Raw genomic sequence first — 17,217 nt, 5'->3', positions numbered from 1 at the left:
ATGTTTTTATTAACTAGTTAAAAAAAGAAGAGCTAGAAGAAAATAGAGATTAAAAAACATTCCCGCCAAGACCAATTATTTTTTATTTATAAGACTCAAATTTAAAATTTTACTAAAAGCGATAGAGGCTATTACCATTCAAACCAGCATTTTTATTCTTACTAATAAAAAAAGACTACCTTATTTTATTTAAAAGATTTTTTAATTGATTATCTAATTGTTGATTTAAATTTGTTGAAGACTATCAATTAAAATGTAAAATAATATCTTCTATTTTTAAATTGTTTATATAATACACAATTTCTTAATTAACATTAAATGTAACGATATATATTCATATCATAATTGGTTATTTCTTTAATTAAAAATTAATTGAATAATAAATATTACTATTTTTATTATTAGAGTTTAAAAATTAATCTTAAAATAAAATAAAAATTTACAAGTTCATTTTAAAGAAAAGTAATTGTAATTTTTCTTATTTTTAAAAGCAGTTAACTTAAACTTATCTTTCCAAGTCACATCCAATAATTTTATTTTTTCCAACCAGCGTCACCAACATTATGCAAAACGGGTGGTTTCCTCCATTTTCTTATAAGTTGATATTCATTATTACACCGACAAATGTTTCAGATTTGCTTTACAATAATTATTAGTCCTCATACTGATACCATTCCACTGCCACCCCACCCCATTAGCTTCACAACCTCATACGCATGGCAATGCCATAATCATGGCGCGTGGCACCTCTCACTAAAAGCTCTCTCTCTCTCTTTCTCTCTCTCATACTCTGAAAATTCATCTTTCTTTGTTAGCCGTTGAGTGTTTCATTTTAGTTTTACCCTCCATTTTCACTTCAATCATTTCATAACGTTCCCTGTTTAAAACTCTTCTTTCATTACTGTTCCTTAATATTTATTTATTATTTTCAGTGCCCCCATTGAAAGTTTTGGCCTTTGCTATCATGAATTCATGATCCTTTCATCGAATTGATATACCTCTTTCTCTCTCTACAACAAGGTGCTATGTTTCTACTTCTCTTACAGTGGTGAACTTTACCTATTTCTCTTCCACTCTCTACTGTTTCACCACCAACAATTAGGTACCTCAATCACATTCTACTCTCTATTGTTCAATTTCCATCATCACTTTTTCTCTAGCTTTGTTCTGTCTTGCTACCCCAAATATTACTGTTCACTGGAAAACCAAGAATCATAAATGAAAATCACTTCTTTTATGGTATCCTAGTTAAACTACTTTTATGGCAAAAGTTATCCTATAAAGGGCGTAAAGTTTTTTGTTTTTTTATTTTTATTTCCTTCTGGTCTGGCTACCCCAACTACGAGTTAGTGAAAAAAAAAGAATTTTTGATAATTTTTATTGATTTTGCTTACCCCAGATGAACAAATACAAATGTGTTTTTTTAGCTCTTTACTCTTTATATGCCATAATTGTTTTTCTTCTCACGTCTTAATTTTCTATGATTGTGATCTATATGGGGATACCCCAATTACCTTCTCTTTATTCATTTATTTTTTTCAATGATAAGTAGGGAGAGATGAAGCTTATAATTATTTTGTTTTTGAGAAAATGCATTGCAGGACTATATAGAAGTTGCCACACAGTGAATTGGTGACAAGAAATGGAGCAACAACGGCGTTGGCACGACGTGTTCTGGTTAGGGATATTTGTGATCCATTTGGTTGGTATGGGTTTGGTTCTTGGGGTTTTAGGCCTCAACAGGTTCAAGCAAAAGAACAGGCTTGACATTGATAAGTACACCTACCGGTTCATGGAGAATGAGGCTGGTTTGACGGAGGATTACTGGCCGCTTTATGCAGTGGCCGGTGGCCTAGGAACCGCCCTTGGATGGAGTTGGTTGCTGCTGTTAGGCTCGCGCGCCACCCAGATGATGAAGGTGTCTGTGCACATACTCACCACTTACCTTGCTGTGATCAGTGTTTTGTGTTTCTGGGCAGAGCAGTTTTTCTGGGGTGTTGCCTTTGCTATTGGGGCAGCCCTTCAGTTCTTGTATGTGATTTCTGTCATAGAAAGGTATGGGAATAATCAAAGTGGCCCTTGGATGTGTTTTTATGTTGAATTGACGTAATTTAAACTGGTATAAAATCTCCCTTTTGGATGTGTTTTATGTTGCCTTTGAATTGCGGTTTTGTCACAACTCACAATCTTTTGATATTGTGGGCAAATGGTGTGGCTGTAACTGTAGTCTTTTAAAACGTGAGGTTGCAGCCACAGTTGTGGTTGCAGAACCTTTTTGGAAACCTTATTGGTTGTTGGCACATCCATTTTGGCATTTTATGGTTGTGTTTTTGAGGGATGTTAATGTTTGAAGATGTTGCTGATTTATTATTGAGACTGGCTGCATTAGTTGTTCTTAAGTGTTTCAAAACTTTTATAAAATCACCCGTTTTTTGTGGACATGGAATTGTCTTTTCTCATCACAGCAAATGGAATTACGGTGGCCTATGTTGTTTTGATGGTTAATTCTATAGAGAGGGAAGCTTTCAAGAGGTTGAACCCTCATGGGTGGAATTCACTTTCTTGTTGATTACACTAGTTTAATTGTTTCTTACAAAATTAAAGTACGGATCTGAATGTTTTTCTTATGGTCAAAGTGCTCAACTTTTTGTGAGCTCCACCACTCAGAGACTGCCTAATTACTTAAAAAAAGTATTAATTGTTCATTGAATTCCCAATATGTAAAATACTTTATTCTAGGGTCAAAGTGCTCAACCTTTTGTGAGCTCAACCACTCAGAGACTTGCCGAAATACTTAAAGATAGTATTAATTTATTGAATTCCCAATACATGAAATGCTTTATTCTAGGGACAAAGTGCTCAACCTTTTGTGAGCTCTACCCCTCAAAGTCTTGCCTAATTACTTAAAGAAAGTAATAATTGTTTATTGAATTCCCAATACCTGAAATGCTTTATTCTTCCTGAATTACTGCATTTTTCGATGTGAGGGACCTGAGATTGTTGAATCTGGATTCTTGACAATTTTTATTCAATTTCTGTAATATTTAATTTTGTTGAGTTGTGAAATACATGTTGACAACCAAGTTTTATGTCTATTATTGATTGTTTATGATGCCTAGATTATGAGAGTCAGATTTTGTGATGCAATTATGGTGAGAGGACATAGTTCATTTTATGCTGTTGAATTAGCTAATGGATGAATGAAGTACTCTGTATCTAAGACTTTCATTGGACATCCAAGTAGGCTAGTGTTGTAAGATGTCAATTTAAAAACATCACCATTAATTGACAAGTGTATTTATAACATAATGTTTTCCTTCCATGGAAATGCATGTAAGTTATTGTTTACATATGACTACGTTTACAAGAATTTTTTATACCACGGATGCTTTCATGTATTGACAGACAAGCATTGAGATTTTCCAAGTTTTTGAAGCCATTAGCTGTCATTTTACATTTTTACTTATTATTGTAGTCTGATTTCTTCATGCTTGTCTTTTTGCTTTCTGTATAATTAAGTGCGTTGTAAAAATGATTATCTATGGCTCTTTATTTTTTCTTCTGTAGACTTCCATTTACAATGTTGGTTCTGCAAAAGGCTGTCAAGATGGTATGGAATATTCCTGAAGTTATGAGAGTAGCATATGCATTTATGCTTGTTGTGCTTTTATGGATGGCCTTATGGTCATTTGGAGCTGCTGGTGTTGTGGCTTCAAGCATGGGTGACGGTGGACGCTGGTGGCTTCTAGTGGTGAGCTGGCAAGTTTTGCTCTTAATTTTGTCTGTGCTTGTTGGGAGTTGGAACTGGTTATTTATGGCTGCAGATTGTGTAATCTGATTACACTGATATTGTCATCATTAACGCAGGTCCTCTCTATAAGCTTATTTTGGACAGGTGCTGTACTCTGCAACACTGTGCATGTTATAGTGTCTGGGACAGTGGTTCTTGTTAGTATCCATGGTGGTAGAGAGGCTGTATCAATTCCCGCTAACTCCTTTATGAAATGTCTACAATATGCTTTAACGACTTCTTTTGGGAGCATTTGTTATGGTTCATTATTCACAGCTGCAATTAGGACACTGCGATGGGAGGTACTATCGACCACTTGCTTTTTGTGAATTACTTCATGTTCATTTCCTTTATATATGGAAGCTATCTGTTAGACCTCTTATAAAGAATGTTTAGGGGGGGGGGGGGGGGGGGATAATTGTTATGTGCTATCAATAGCAGTTAGTTTTAATAGGACAACAATTACTATTATTAGGGGCAGTTTATTAGGAATAGTTAGCAGTTAGTTTTAATAGGACAGCAGTTACTATTATTAGGAGCAGTTTATTAGGAACAGTTATTTTAATTAGGCAGTTATGGGTATGTGTTGAATAAGAAGAAAAATAGAATCATATTCTGGTTATCCTGAAGATGTGTGGTTTAGACCTTGGGAGGGAGAGAACCAAGCTCTCGAAATCTTGGCTTGTTTGAGTGAATATTCTGATTCTAATTGTTGTAATTCTGTCTCTGTTTTGGAAAGAATAATTCCTGCAAAGTGTTTCTATAAAACTCAGTCATTATTATCCAATTTCTATCAATTGGTATCACTGCAGTTTTTGTTTCCTAGGACGGTAGATGGTTTCAACAAGAGGAATGGATGCACGCGTGGAGTTTCTTGAGTGCAGATTCGAAGGCTTACTAGCCATGCGAGAAAACTGGGAGAAGAGCCGCGAAGAAGACAGACAAAAGCGAGTGGAAATTCGTAGGCAATTGAATGAATTGGTGGAAACTGTACGCAGAATCACGACGCGTTCTAACAGGGACGAATCCATCAACGGCGACAACCATACCGTGAACGACGACGACACCAAAAAAATTCGCAATCCTCAGAAAACTCGAAATTCCTGTTTTCAATGGGGAGGACGCATTCGGTTGGACAATTCGCGTAGAACGATACTTCGAACTGAAAGGAATGAACGACCCTGAAAAACTACAAGCGGTTATGGTGGCGATGGAGGGAAAGGCGTTAACTTGGTATCAATGGTGGGAATTTAGTGCGGACGACCCAACTTGGAGCGAATTCCGGTCCGCGGTGATACGCCGTTTTCAATCGTCCATGTTACAAAGTCCGTTTGAGTTGTTGCTAAGTCTCAAGCAAACAGGAAGTGTGGAAGATTACCGGGAACTGTTCGAGTTGTATGTCGGTCCTCTCAAATGCACTGAACCAGCGTATTTAAAAGGAATTTTTATGAATGGGCTCAAAGAAGTTATACGGGCAAAATTAAAGCTTCATCTAGTTGAGGGATTAACCGAATTGATGGACTATGCACAGAGGGTGAATGAGAAAAATAACTTGCTGAATAAAGGGAATGGTGGAAGTGGAACAAGTTTGGGAACTAAGGCTGGATTCAGAACTTATAATAGCACGAGGACAGTGACATGGGAACCTAATGCTAAGGGTCAAACACAAGTGACTTTATCGGTGGGTAGCGCTAGAGGGAACTCTAGAACCAATCCTTCCTTTAAAGGGAGGGGTTTTAGGAGTTTGACAGATGCTGAAGTGCTAGATAAAAGAGTCAAGGGGTTATGTTTTAGGTGTGATGAAAAATTTGGTCCTGGTCATATCTGTCCAAATAAATAGTTGCAAGTTTTATTGTTGGAGGAGGGTATGGATGAAGAGTCTGCAGAGCAAGAATCAGAAAGGGAAGATGAGATAGAGATGAAGGCTTTACAATTGTCAATTTACAGCATTTTCGGATTAACAACGAAGAAATTCATCAAGTTGTGGGGAACCTTGGGGGACAAAAAAGTGGTGGTTTTGATCGATTGTGGAGCATCACATAACTTTATATCTTCTCCACTAGTCAAGGAATGTCAAATGACAGTGGAAGAAACCCCACCCTACTATGTGGAGGTTGGAGATGGAAGAAAAATTCCTTGTGAAGGAGTTTGTCCTAAATTGAAGTTAGTCATGCAAGGGTTGGAAATTCATGAAGATTTCTTTGTATTCGAACTTGGTGGAGTGGACATAGTTTTGGGAATGGAATGGTTGTCAAGCCTTGGGGAAATCCGGGCTAATTTCAAGGAATTGATGATTAAAATTCCCCTTGGAAATAGCTACCATGTACTCAAAGGAGAACCAGAATTGGCACGAGCTTCGACTTCATTCAAATCCATTATGAAAGCCATTAAGAATGAGGGACAAGGATTTTTCTTGGAATACCAGAATTTGGCGCAAGAAGAAGTTCATGATACCCCCCCAGCCAGATTGGGTAAGTGCGGTCTTGAATGAGTATGAAGATGTTTTTCAAGAACCTCAAGGATTACCTCTATATAGGCGGCATGATCATGCAATTGTTCTCAAAGAAGGAGCCAATATTCCAAACCTTAGACCTTACCGGTATCCACATTACCAAAAAAATAAAATTGAGAGGTTAGTAGATGATATGCTTCGCTTTGGTATTATTAGACCTAGTGTAAGTCCATATTCTAGTCCTATTATTTTGGTTAAAAAGAAAGACGGTGGTTGGCGATTTTGTGTTGATTATAGAGCCCTGAACAAAATAACTGTACGTGATAAGTTTCCAATTCCTATCATGAGTTGCTTGATGAATTGGGGGGAGCCGCCATTTTCTCTAAATTGGACTTAAGGTCAGGATACCTCCAAATCAGAATGAAGGAAGAAGATATTCCAAAGACGGCTTTCAGAACCCATGAAGGTCATTACGAGTTTGTCATAATGCCTTTCGGACTCACTAATGCACCTTCTACCTTTCAATCCCTCATGAATGAAATGTTAAGGTCATATTTGAGAAAATTTGTTCTGGTTTTCTTTGATGACATTCTGGTTTACAGTAAGTCGGTGCAAGAGTATCAAGTTCATCTTCAGGCAGTGCTTGCATTACTAAAAGGGAGCACAAGTTGTTTGCTAATCAGAAGAAGTGCACTTTTGGCCAAACACAGTTGGAGTATTTGGGGCATATCATTTCAGGGGAAGGAGTAGCAGCAGATCCAAAGAAAATTGCAATTATGATGGAGTGGCCCATTCCAAAAAACCTAAAGGCTTTAAGAGGTTTCTTAGGCCTCACAGGATATTATAGAAGATTTGTTCAGGATTATGGAAAAATTGCTACACCCTTGACACAACTGTTGAAGAAGGATAATTTTCACTGGAATCATGAAGCCCAAATTTCTTTTGAACACTTGAAGCGTAAGATGGCTGAGTTGCCAATACTTACTATTCCAGATTTTTCCAAAGACTTCACAATAGAGACTGATGCTTCAAATAAAGGATTGGGGGCTGTTCTATTACAAGAAGGGAGACCAGTGGCTTTTTATAGTCAAACCTTGTCAGAAAGGGCACAAGCTAAGTTTGTATATGAGAGAGAATTGATGGCTATTGTGATAGCAGTCCAGAAATGGAGACATTATTTAATGGGAAGACATTTCATCATTCTAACTGATCAAAAGAGTCTCAAATTTCTCTCGGATCAAAGAGTTTTAGGAGAGGAACAATTCAAATGGACTTCTAAACTGATGGGTCTGAATTTTGAAATCCAGTACCAACCTGGACATGAAAATCGAGTTGCAGATGCTCTTTCCAGGAGGATGACCTATGCAGCCCTATCTATAGTGCAGTTTGATGAATTAGAAGAATGGGAGACTGAAGTCCAAAATGATCCGAAATTGCTAGGGCTAATACAGGACTTGATGCAAGATATAAATTCTCATCCGGGCTACACTTTCAAGGATAGGAAGCTGTTTTTTAAAGGAAGGTTAGTGTTGCCTTGAGGATCCTAAAAAATTCCTATGTTGTTGGAAGAATTCAACAATTCAGCCATATGAGGGCATTTTGGGCTTTTAAGGACCTACAAAAGAATTTCAGCCATTATATATTGGGAGGGGATGAGGAAGGATATTTAGCAATACGTTGCTACTTGTGAAGTTTGCCAAATAAACAAGTATCAAACTTTGTCTCCTGCTGGATTATTGCAACCACTACCCATACCTACTCAAGTTTGGGCTAACATTTCCATGGATTTCATACAAGGTTTGCCTAAGGCTCAGGGTAAGAATGTGATATTGGTGGTGGTGGATCGTTTGACTAAATATGCTCACTTCATTCCTTTGAGTCACCCATTCACTGCAAAAGATGTAGCTGAAAGTTTCATTAAAGAAGTGGTTAAACTACATGGGTTTCCTTCAACCATTGTGTCTGATAGGGATAAGATTTTTTTGAGTAATTTCTGGTCTGAGTTGTTTAAAATGGCAGGTACAAAATTGAAGTTCAGTTCAGTCTATCATCCTCAGACTGATGGCCAAACAGAGGTTGTCAACAGATGTTTGGAAACCTACTTGAGGTGTCTCACTAGGACTAAACCCAAGCAATGGACTACATGGTTAGGTTGGGCCGAATTTTGGTTCAACACCAATTATAATAGCTCCTTGAAATTGACCCCATTCAAGGCTCTTTATGGTAGAGATCCTCCTCATCTACTTAGAGGGACCACTATTCCCTCTGCCGTTGAAGAAGTGAATCAATTGACTCAAGAGAGGGACCAAATTCTACATGACTTGAAGGATAATCTGACAAAAGCTCAAGTGCAAATGAAAGCGTATGCTGACCGATCCAGGCGTGCTGTTACCCTTTCTGTGGGCGACTGGGTCTATCTAAAACTCCAACCCTATAGGCTGAAATCTCTTGCTAAAAAGAGAAATGAGAAGTTGAGCCCAAGGTTTTATGGTCCGTACCAAATCAAAAAGCAAATCGGCCTGGTTGCTTTTGAATTGGATTTACCACCTGCAAGAAAAATACATCCTGTTTTTCATGCCTCTCTTCTGAAGAAAGCAGTGGCTGCCACAGCTAATCCTCAACCACTCCCTCTGATGTTATCTGAAGATTTGAGCTCCGAGTTTTTCCAGCTGAAGTCAAAGCTGTCCATAACAATTCTAATGGTATTGCTGAAGTTCTCATTCAATTGGAAGATCTTCCGGATTTTGAAGCCACTTGGGAATCCGTGGAAGTCATCAAGGAACAGTTTCCCTCATTTCACCTTGAGGACAAGGTGACTCTTTTGGGGGGAGTATTGTTAGACCTCTTATAAAGAATGTTTATAAGAGAAGGGGGGAAAATAATTGTTATGTGCTGTCAATAGCAGTTAGTTTTAATAGGACAGCAGTTACTATTATTAGGAGCAGTTTATTAGGAATAGTTAGCAGTTAGTTTTAATAGGACAGCAGTTACTATTATTAGGAGCAGTTTATTAGGAACAGTTATTTTAATTAGGCAGTTATGGGTATGTGTAGAATAAGAAGGAAAAACAGAATCATATTCTGGTTATCCTGAAGATGTGTGGTTTAGACCTTGGGAGGGAGAGAACCAAGCTCTCAAAATCTTGGCTTGCTTGAGTGAATATTCTGATTCTAATTGTTGTAATTCTGTCTCTGTTTTGGAAAGAATAATTCCTGCAGAGTGTTTCTATAAAATTCAGTCATTATTATCCAATTTCTATCACTATCCTTTTAACCCTTTTAATTCGTCATAATTTTGATGCCTTTCAGATAAGAGGAATCCGATCCAGGATAGGCAATAATGAATGTTTGCTTTGCTGTGTTGATTTCGTTTTCCATCTTGTGGAGACTCTTGTCCGTTTCTTTAACAAGTATGCTTATGTTCAGGTTGACTTCTGTGTCCATATCTGCAATCACTCCCCATGTATGATATTTTTTACATCATCTCCATGACAATCAAGATTCAAAATGAGAGATATTGCTGATTTTCTTATAGTTCATCTTCCTGTTACTATTGAGGTTAGAAGTGAAAATACAAGGACAGTAGTTTAGTTTACAATTAGAGCATTTAGCTTCCACAGAGCATCTTCAGACTTATAAAAATTGCTTATATTTTTGGCTTGTAACAATAAGCTTCTTTGCGAAATTATCAATATAAGCTAATCTTAACTTGTTTCCCCAAGTTGATGGATATATTTATGGCAAGTTATGTTTGGATGAACTTCTCCATTATAGGAGAAAATAAGAAGGTAACATAAATTGAGCTTCTCCCATAAGTTAAAATCAAATTATATACCTCAGCATGTGAACTAGATATCTGAACTAATACACAACTTTTGTGGAGGTTTGGTGATTTCAGTTAACAGCCATAGTTCTTGGAGAACTTACTCTTGCATGGTTTATGCTCATGTACCCTGCAGATTGCTGTTTATGGTAAAAGCTTTAACCGTTCCGCTAGAGATGCGTGGGAGCTATTCCAGTCAACTGGAGTAGAAACACTTGTGGCCTATGATTGTTCGGGTGCTGTGCTGCTAATGGGAACCATTTTTGGTGGGCTAATAACCGGGACTTGCTCTGGTGTTTGGGCATGGATTAAATGGAATGATAGGGCTTTTATGATTGGGTCCACGTCTATGCTCATGGGAATGATCTTGGTAAGTTTAAAACCTCCTTGTTTAAAGTTTTTTCTTTTTAGACGGCTACATGCTGGTTATTGAACTTCCTATCCTCTAAAGTTGGTCTGGTAAAGCTACGCCCGATAAGTGACACTGAATAATTTTTTTAATGAACAAGTTGTGACTAATGAGATTGTAATAATAGAATTGCTTCAGTCGGAGGTTCCTTCCATAAATCTGTTTTAGATTTGGGAAAAAATAATTTTGAATTTTTGTTGTTAGTGCCTGTTTATATTCATTGCAAAAGGAGAAAATTGTTGCTTTGAGAAGACGTGCCTTGTAAAGCATGCTTTAGCATTGGAATGAGTGGGAAAGCTGTTTGGGTGATATAAACAAAAAGGAGAATTGATTTTTGAATCTGAGGTTTGGAATGGTATTTTAAAAGCAACTTTAGAATATTTTTGTTTGGATAGTACAAAAGAATTGAAATAGATACATTTTGTGGGTCCTATACTTGGAATCAATTTTTGTCAACATGAAAAGCTAATTTTTTCATTACTGTTAAAATCAATTATAAATTCTAGTCATTGCAAAAATTGATTTTTAGAATGCCAAAAAAGATACAACAATGGATACTTTGGTCTCCAGTGAGGAATTCATGTTAACCAAAATCATTCAAAACTAACCATGGCTGAATAGTCACAAAGAGCTATAAGAATTTAATAATTATTTTGAGGATTTACTATCTTTTAGTCCCTAAACTTCATAGGATTTCTATTTTTAGTTCCCAAACTTTTGTTTGATTGATCAATTTCCCTTAATTCTTTTTCATCCTTACTTTTAGTTTCTTAATTTTTTTTTTCATCTTTACTTTTAGTACCTGTAAAAGGACTACAAGTTAGGATGGAAAAAAAATGTTCAGGGACTAAAATCAGTTAAAAACAGAAAGTACACGAGCTAAAAACATAGTAGATCCCTATTTTAACATTTTTATTTAGTATGTTTTCTAAGTGACTAAAAGTTAGGATTGAAAAAAAATGTTCAGGGACAAAAATCAGTCGAAAACAAAAAGTCCATGAGCTAAAAACATAGTAGATCCATACATTTTTATTTAGTATGTTTTTTAAGTGACTGACAATGTGAATTTGCATGAATGCATATTACTTATTTGTGTGAATGCATATTTGCATGAAATATATGTATTTTCAGGTTGGAGTTGCTATGGTTGTGGTGGAAAGTGCTGTTACATCCATATACATATGTTATGCAGAAGATCCCTTATTGATTCAGAGGTGGGACACTGAGTTTTTCAACCAGATGTCTGAGACACTGCACCAACGACTTCAACATAGGAGTTCACGTGGTGCAAGGGAAGTTTTAACCCACGATCAGCTTGATTCACACGCCTCTATTTGAGGAATCATTTGATGTCACAACACTACACACTTTAACACTTGTCCATTTTAATGTCAAATCCTTTAGCCTTTACGCATTAGCATCTTTTTGTTTCATTTTGTGACACGTTGATAGGGTAACTTCATGCTTCAAATAGGGGGGAAATTTGATGGTTGTGACTGGCTTTGAGCAATGTTGGGTTGGGTATGTAAGTTCCATTGCTCCTTGGGTTGCCTCAAATATGAGTCATTTTGTACCCCTAAAAAACTAAAGAAAAAGAAACTGGAGACAGTGATGGTCTTGATTATTGGTGTGTATGATATTTAATATAATTTACAAAATGTACAGTATTTTTTTCCTGCCGAAGCACAAAATGTACAGTTTCCTTCAATTTATGGCAAAAAAGGACAATTTTTTTTAAAGAGTGGATGTATAAATTAAGAGGATGCAAAACAATATTTTATATCTTCATTTTTTATTTTTTTTTTAAATGATGTGTTCTTGATAGAAGAGGTTTAGCTAAGCTCATCCCAGTTACAGAAGGGAAGGGTCTCCAAGAATAGAGAGGTTGAAGAAGGGAGAGAATTGAGTGGTTGAAGAAGAGAATTCTGTTTGGCAAATAATCTGTATATCCCAATAATGCATTTTCGGTTGCAATATAACAGATCCTCTAGGATCCTTGGACAGCTGTCCCAGTACTTTTTAACTAAATAAAAACCATTACTTTATGCCTAATGCTGGACTATTACTAAAAAGTCTTGCAACTTCTAGTTATTTCTCAACTCTCATGGTCTGAGAACCAACCAGGTTTCTTAACATCCCTTTTGGGCTTCACCTGCGCCCCATTAGCCTCAGTAGCCCCAGCTGGGCCCTTAGGACCAGTCAACAGCACATCAGTTCTCTTCTGGTTTATGGTTGTGGTTGTTGTTCTTCTTCTTGTTGCTGAACTCACTGTAACTGTTCGTTCGGGGAGCCTCGAAATCAGGAGTTGTTCAATGGTAAAAGATTCTGTCGATGCTGATTCCCATCACAGACGTCTTGGTCTTTTGAAAGATCAAGTTCACTTGGTTAAAAGGAAAGGCTCTGATCGCTATGAGATTGCTCCAATCCAAGACCAACTATCATTTGGGAAGGGGGTTTTCATAGTGATTCGTGCATGCCAATTGTAATCCCAAAAGAATGATGGAATAAAATTAGTAGGGGAGGCAGGTCCTTCAGGGGGCTCGGAAGACTACATTTACTGAAAACAATATTTTATATCTATTGGCTATTGCTATATTAATATATAGGAAAAGAAGTACTAACATATTTACTTTTTAAACCTCAACTTTATGTGAACAAATTTTTTCCTCTCACTTTTTTCCTTCTTTCTTTAAACTTTTTTTTTTTAATTTCTTTTTCCTTTCCTTTTCTTGATACTATATGATATTTAGAAGTTATTTAGTTAAGAAAAATATTTTTTATTTATAATTTATAATAATAATAATAATAATATTTATAAACTCTATATTATCATACAATGATATTTTTTGATGAAAAAATAATTTATTTAAATAAAATTTAATAATATTATATTGTTTGAAAGTCACTGATTGAGTGTGTGTGTGTGAGAGAGAGATAGAAAATGAAAATAATTTCTATATAATATGTAGCGTAATAGCTTCAAAAATAAAGAAAATTAGGTTGTGAAAAATATATGATGTATATATTACCTATGAGAGAGTGTCTTGTAATTTTCTCAACTTTTAAGAAAAAAATGTTTTATATTCATTTGCAATTTTCATGTGAAAACTCTGCTTTTGGACAACAGAGACATTTATGTTTAAAAACAGTGCTTTTGTATCTAGTTTTATTCTTTTTCTCCTCCTGTTATTTTGTTCGTGCACTCAGCAGAATACATCATCTTGATGTATAATCAGATGATCTTTAGACTTCTATAGAAAAATATAAACATACAGAAACATATAAATATAAACAGGACACTATAAGCAAGGAACTGAAAATAAAACATACTACTCATCCATATATAATTCAATAATATTCATTTTGGTCTTCTTGGCTTTTGTTTTGTATCCCCTTTCGATTCCAACTTTTGACATAAGAATTATGATAAAATAAACCAACCCCGTATCTAGGTAAATGTTTTAGGACAAATAAATAATTTTCATACTACCAACTATGTGTGAGGAGTCAACCATTCCCAATTATTTTAATAAATGGCTCAAAAGAAAAATGATATATAACAATTTTTGAACGTTCTAATATAGAAGTTGCACTCTGGGGTGTTGTTAGGTACATCCAGTATTATTGTTGGTACACCCAGCAATTTAAGTGAAGTGACAAAAATGTCCTTCACTTAAACTTTAAAAATCTTCCCTCACCTGACCTGATTGTTCCTCTGTTCTTCCGTACGCTGTGTTGTCTCCTCTTCCCCTCATGCTACACCTTCTTCTTCTTGCTTTCTTCATTGGTTTCCTTTGTGTCGTCGTTGTTGAGTGCTCTTGCTGTCGGCATTGAGGACGTTTCCACCCATCTGTGCCGCTTCCGCCATCGAGGTAAGCTTCGTGTTCTTCGTTAATGGCTTCTAGTGTTGGTTTGTTTTTGGCTTCATACGGATTAGATGATCTGTATGTTAATTTTTTAATTATTAAAAAAAATGAAAATTTAGTTTTTTAATAGAAAAAGTTTTTTTTATATAAAAAGTATTATTTTGTTTGTTTTTAAATAGGTTTTTTATGAAATATAAATATATGATTTTTTTTGTTTGTAAATAGTTATTGTTAATTTTTGAAATAAAATAGTTTATTTTGAATATGCTTTTAAATAGTTAGTTTATTTCTAATTGTAAATATATAAATTTTAATTTTTTTTTAAAAATAGGTATTGTTTGTGTTTTAAATAAAAATAGTTTATTTTGAATTATGTTTTGAAATAGTTATTAATTCTAATTGTAAATATGTTAATTTTGTATTTGTTTATAAATATTTTTTTTATGAAATATAAATATATTATTTTATTATTTGTTTGCAAATGGTTATTGTTTATTAGATAAATAAAAAAATAGTTTATTTTGAATTTTATTTTTAAATAGTTATTTCTTTTTAATTCTAAATATATGGATTTTGTACTTCTTTTAACTATAAAATAATTTTTTATTATTTAGGAATGATTGTATTGTAATTGACTTAATTATTGTTTGAATTTTGACAAAAAATTTAATGTATGTGGAAATTTGCAGATTATGGTTAGAACTAGAGGTTTAGGTTGTGTCTTAGGCAGAGTTATAGGAAGAGCCTTGAGGAGAGAGGATAATCGTGATTCAGATGATGTTCCCTAGCGGCGAAGGCCCACAACATCCGCACGTAGGCAACAGGTAGTTGTCGCTGTTGTTGAGGATGCTTCTCACGTGGATGACATAGCTAAAGAGGTATTCGAACATGATGATGAAGTTGTTGATGATTTTGAGGGTTTTCCAGGCGGGTTGCATGACCCGTCAATGTTGATTGCCTATGCTGATCATGTTGCAATCATTGTTTGAAATGGAGAGGTATTTATAGTTTTTAATAAATTATATTTCAATAAGTATTTGTTTTTATTGTTAAAATTGTTAAAATTATTTTAATTTTTTTAGGAACGTCCTGAATTGAAGTTATCCTCCCATAGAAGGAAGTTCAAAAAATTGGGAGGCTTGCTGTTGAAATTAAAGGGCTAATCGCTGGCACAAGATTAAGTCCTTTGATCGCATGTTCATTGGACACTGACGATCAGGGGCTTATATCGGCTTTTGTCGAGAGGTGGCATAAGGAAACAAACAATTTCCATCTTCCAATAGGAGAGGTCACCATCACCCTCGATGATGTGGCCTTTTTGCTTCATCTGCCCATCATAGGCGCATTCCACAACTTTGACACTCTTCATGTCGACGAAGCGGCGTTGATGTTAATGGAGTTAGTTGAAGTCATTGGAGATGAAGCTAGAGTTGAGATAGTACAGTGTCATGGGGCATATGTATGCCTATCATGGCTACGAGAGATTTATCATAGTAAATGTGAGCCCAGACATTGGACTGTAGTAGCTCGAGCTTATTTGCTGCATTTGTTAGGTTACACTTTTTTTGTTAACAAGAGTGCAACACATGTGCATGTCATGTTCTTGGATGCTTTCTGAGACCTTAGTCAGAGTAGAAGCTACGCATGGGGAGCTTCCGCCCTAGTGCATATGTACAATAATTTGAATGATACTTATAAGAACGACGGCAGACAACTTGCTGGATATACACACTATTACAGGTAATTGTCAATGATTGTTATTTAATTGTTTTTTTATATGTTTTGAATATGTTCATTTGAAATTTGTTTTGTTTTGATCAAATTTGTGTAGTGTTGTATTTATGAGCATTTTCCATCCACTGTTGAGGCTTTTATAGACCTAGACTATGATGAAAGGTCACCACGTGCCTGCTGCTGGACTTCTACGAAAGCCTCTACGAAGTCATTACCAGCATCGACGTATCGAAAACGTTTGATCAATTGACGACTGCTGATGTTTCCTGGATGCCTTACGGTGACCACCGTGCAGTTTGAGAGTTTGACCTCATTTCATGTTTTGCTGGACATATCCGATGGGGTCCCGTTGTCGTGATACACAGACCAAAGAGGGTGGTGCAACAATTTGGGTATGTTCAAACCATTACTCCACACTCTCCAGGATCAAGGTTATCGTTCGAAGATATTGACGATAGATGGATGCATTTCTTTGAGTACCTTGCACTGGTGGGGAAGATTTGTGTTGTGCTTGGACAATGTGCACTGGACTGCATCCACTGGTTCTACGTGATTTCACATCCATTCATGACGCTGAAACAGCCCGGGGATTTGCCCAGACATCCACTTGTCGTGCAAGATGAGACATATGTGGAACCAAATATGCCTGAGTTCCCAGTGGTAGCAGCAGTTATGGAGGAAGCACCTGCACATGCACCTTTTGATGTGGAGCAGCCTAGACATGCAGTGGTAACATATAAATTCATGTTATTTTTAATTTCATTTAATTTAATTATGCAATATGGTAATACCTTATCTGTTGTTGTCAATGTCATAGGAGGCTTGCCAAGCAATTACAGAAAGGTTGGAGTGGTTGCTCAACCTCAGGATAGTGACTGAAGGCACGAAAGCACACGATGTCATGCAAGACTGGTTAAGGATCACTAGGGGTGTCAATGTAGAGTGCAATGTTTATGTCAGGTCACGATGAAGGCGGCACACGGATCACGCTTGAAGACATTTTCAATTGTTTAGGAAAAAATTTAGGCTGTTTATAATTTTATTGTATTTGACAACATTTTCGTTTTACCAAGCTTATTTGAATTTTCTTAATGTTACTATTAATGTTATTACTAAGAAAGAAAGATAAATTATTTAACCCTAA

The 17,217-nt window shown here is 35.9% G+C and overlaps 2 protein-coding genes across 5 annotated transcripts; both read left to right on the top strand.

The window, feature by feature from the left end:
- Positions 1-620: 620 nt before the first annotated feature.
- On the top strand, positions 621-12,131 carry LOC100779305 (CTL-like protein DDB_G0274487). 4 transcript variants are annotated; one of them, XM_006573183.4, is made up of 8 exons: positions 624-817; positions 933-1,102; positions 1,602-2,055; positions 3,568-3,751; positions 3,868-4,092; positions 9,551-9,667; positions 10,201-10,434; positions 11,605-12,131. In XM_006573183.4, exons 3-8 carry the CDS (start codon positions 1,643-1,645, stop codon positions 11,809-11,811), a joined length of 1,380 nt encoding a protein of 459 aa, XP_006573246.1. In that variant the 5' UTR covers positions 624-817; positions 933-1,102; positions 1,602-1,642; the 3' UTR covers positions 11,812-12,131. The 4 variants fall into 4 exon arrangements, with proteins under 4 accessions (XP_040873689.1, XP_006573248.1, XP_006573246.1 ...); XM_041017752.1 differs by having other exon boundaries at positions 1,588-2,055; XM_041017755.1 differs by lacking the exon at positions 9,551-9,667 and having other exon boundaries at positions 621-1,102; positions 1,588-2,055.
- On the top strand, positions 4,962-5,630 carry LOC121175229 (uncharacterized). The gene has a single exon (XM_041017756.1). It carries the CDS (start codon positions 4,962-4,964, stop codon positions 5,628-5,630), a length of 669 nt encoding a protein of 222 aa, XP_040873690.1.
- Positions 12,132-17,217: the final 5,086 nt, after the last annotated feature.

The sequence above is a fragment of the Glycine max genome, chromosome 1 (assembly GCF_000004515.6).
Source record: "Glycine max cultivar Williams 82 chromosome 1, Glycine_max_v4.0, whole genome shotgun sequence".
Taxonomy (NCBI): Eukaryota; Viridiplantae; Streptophyta; class Magnoliopsida; order Fabales; family Fabaceae; genus Glycine; species Glycine max.
Note: the sequence above shows the minus strand (reverse complement) of the source record. Positions and strands in the feature narration are given on the sequence as shown.

Coding starts and splice junctions, on each gene's coding strand:
- LOC100779305 (XM_006573183.4), top strand. CDS start 1,643: ATGGAGCAACAACGGCGTTGGCACGACGTGTTCTGGTTAGGGATATTT. Junction 4,093..9,550: donor TTAGGACACTGCGATGGGAG/GTACTATCGACC, acceptor GATGCCTTTCAG/ATAAGAGGAATCCGATCCAG. Junction 10,435..11,604: donor TGCTCATGGGAATGATCTTG/GTAAGTTTAAAA, acceptor ATGTATTTTCAG/GTTGGAGTTGCTATGGTTGT.
- LOC121175229 (XM_041017756.1), top strand. CDS start 4,962: ATGAACGACCCTGAAAAACTACAAGCGGTTATGGTGGCGATGGAGGGA.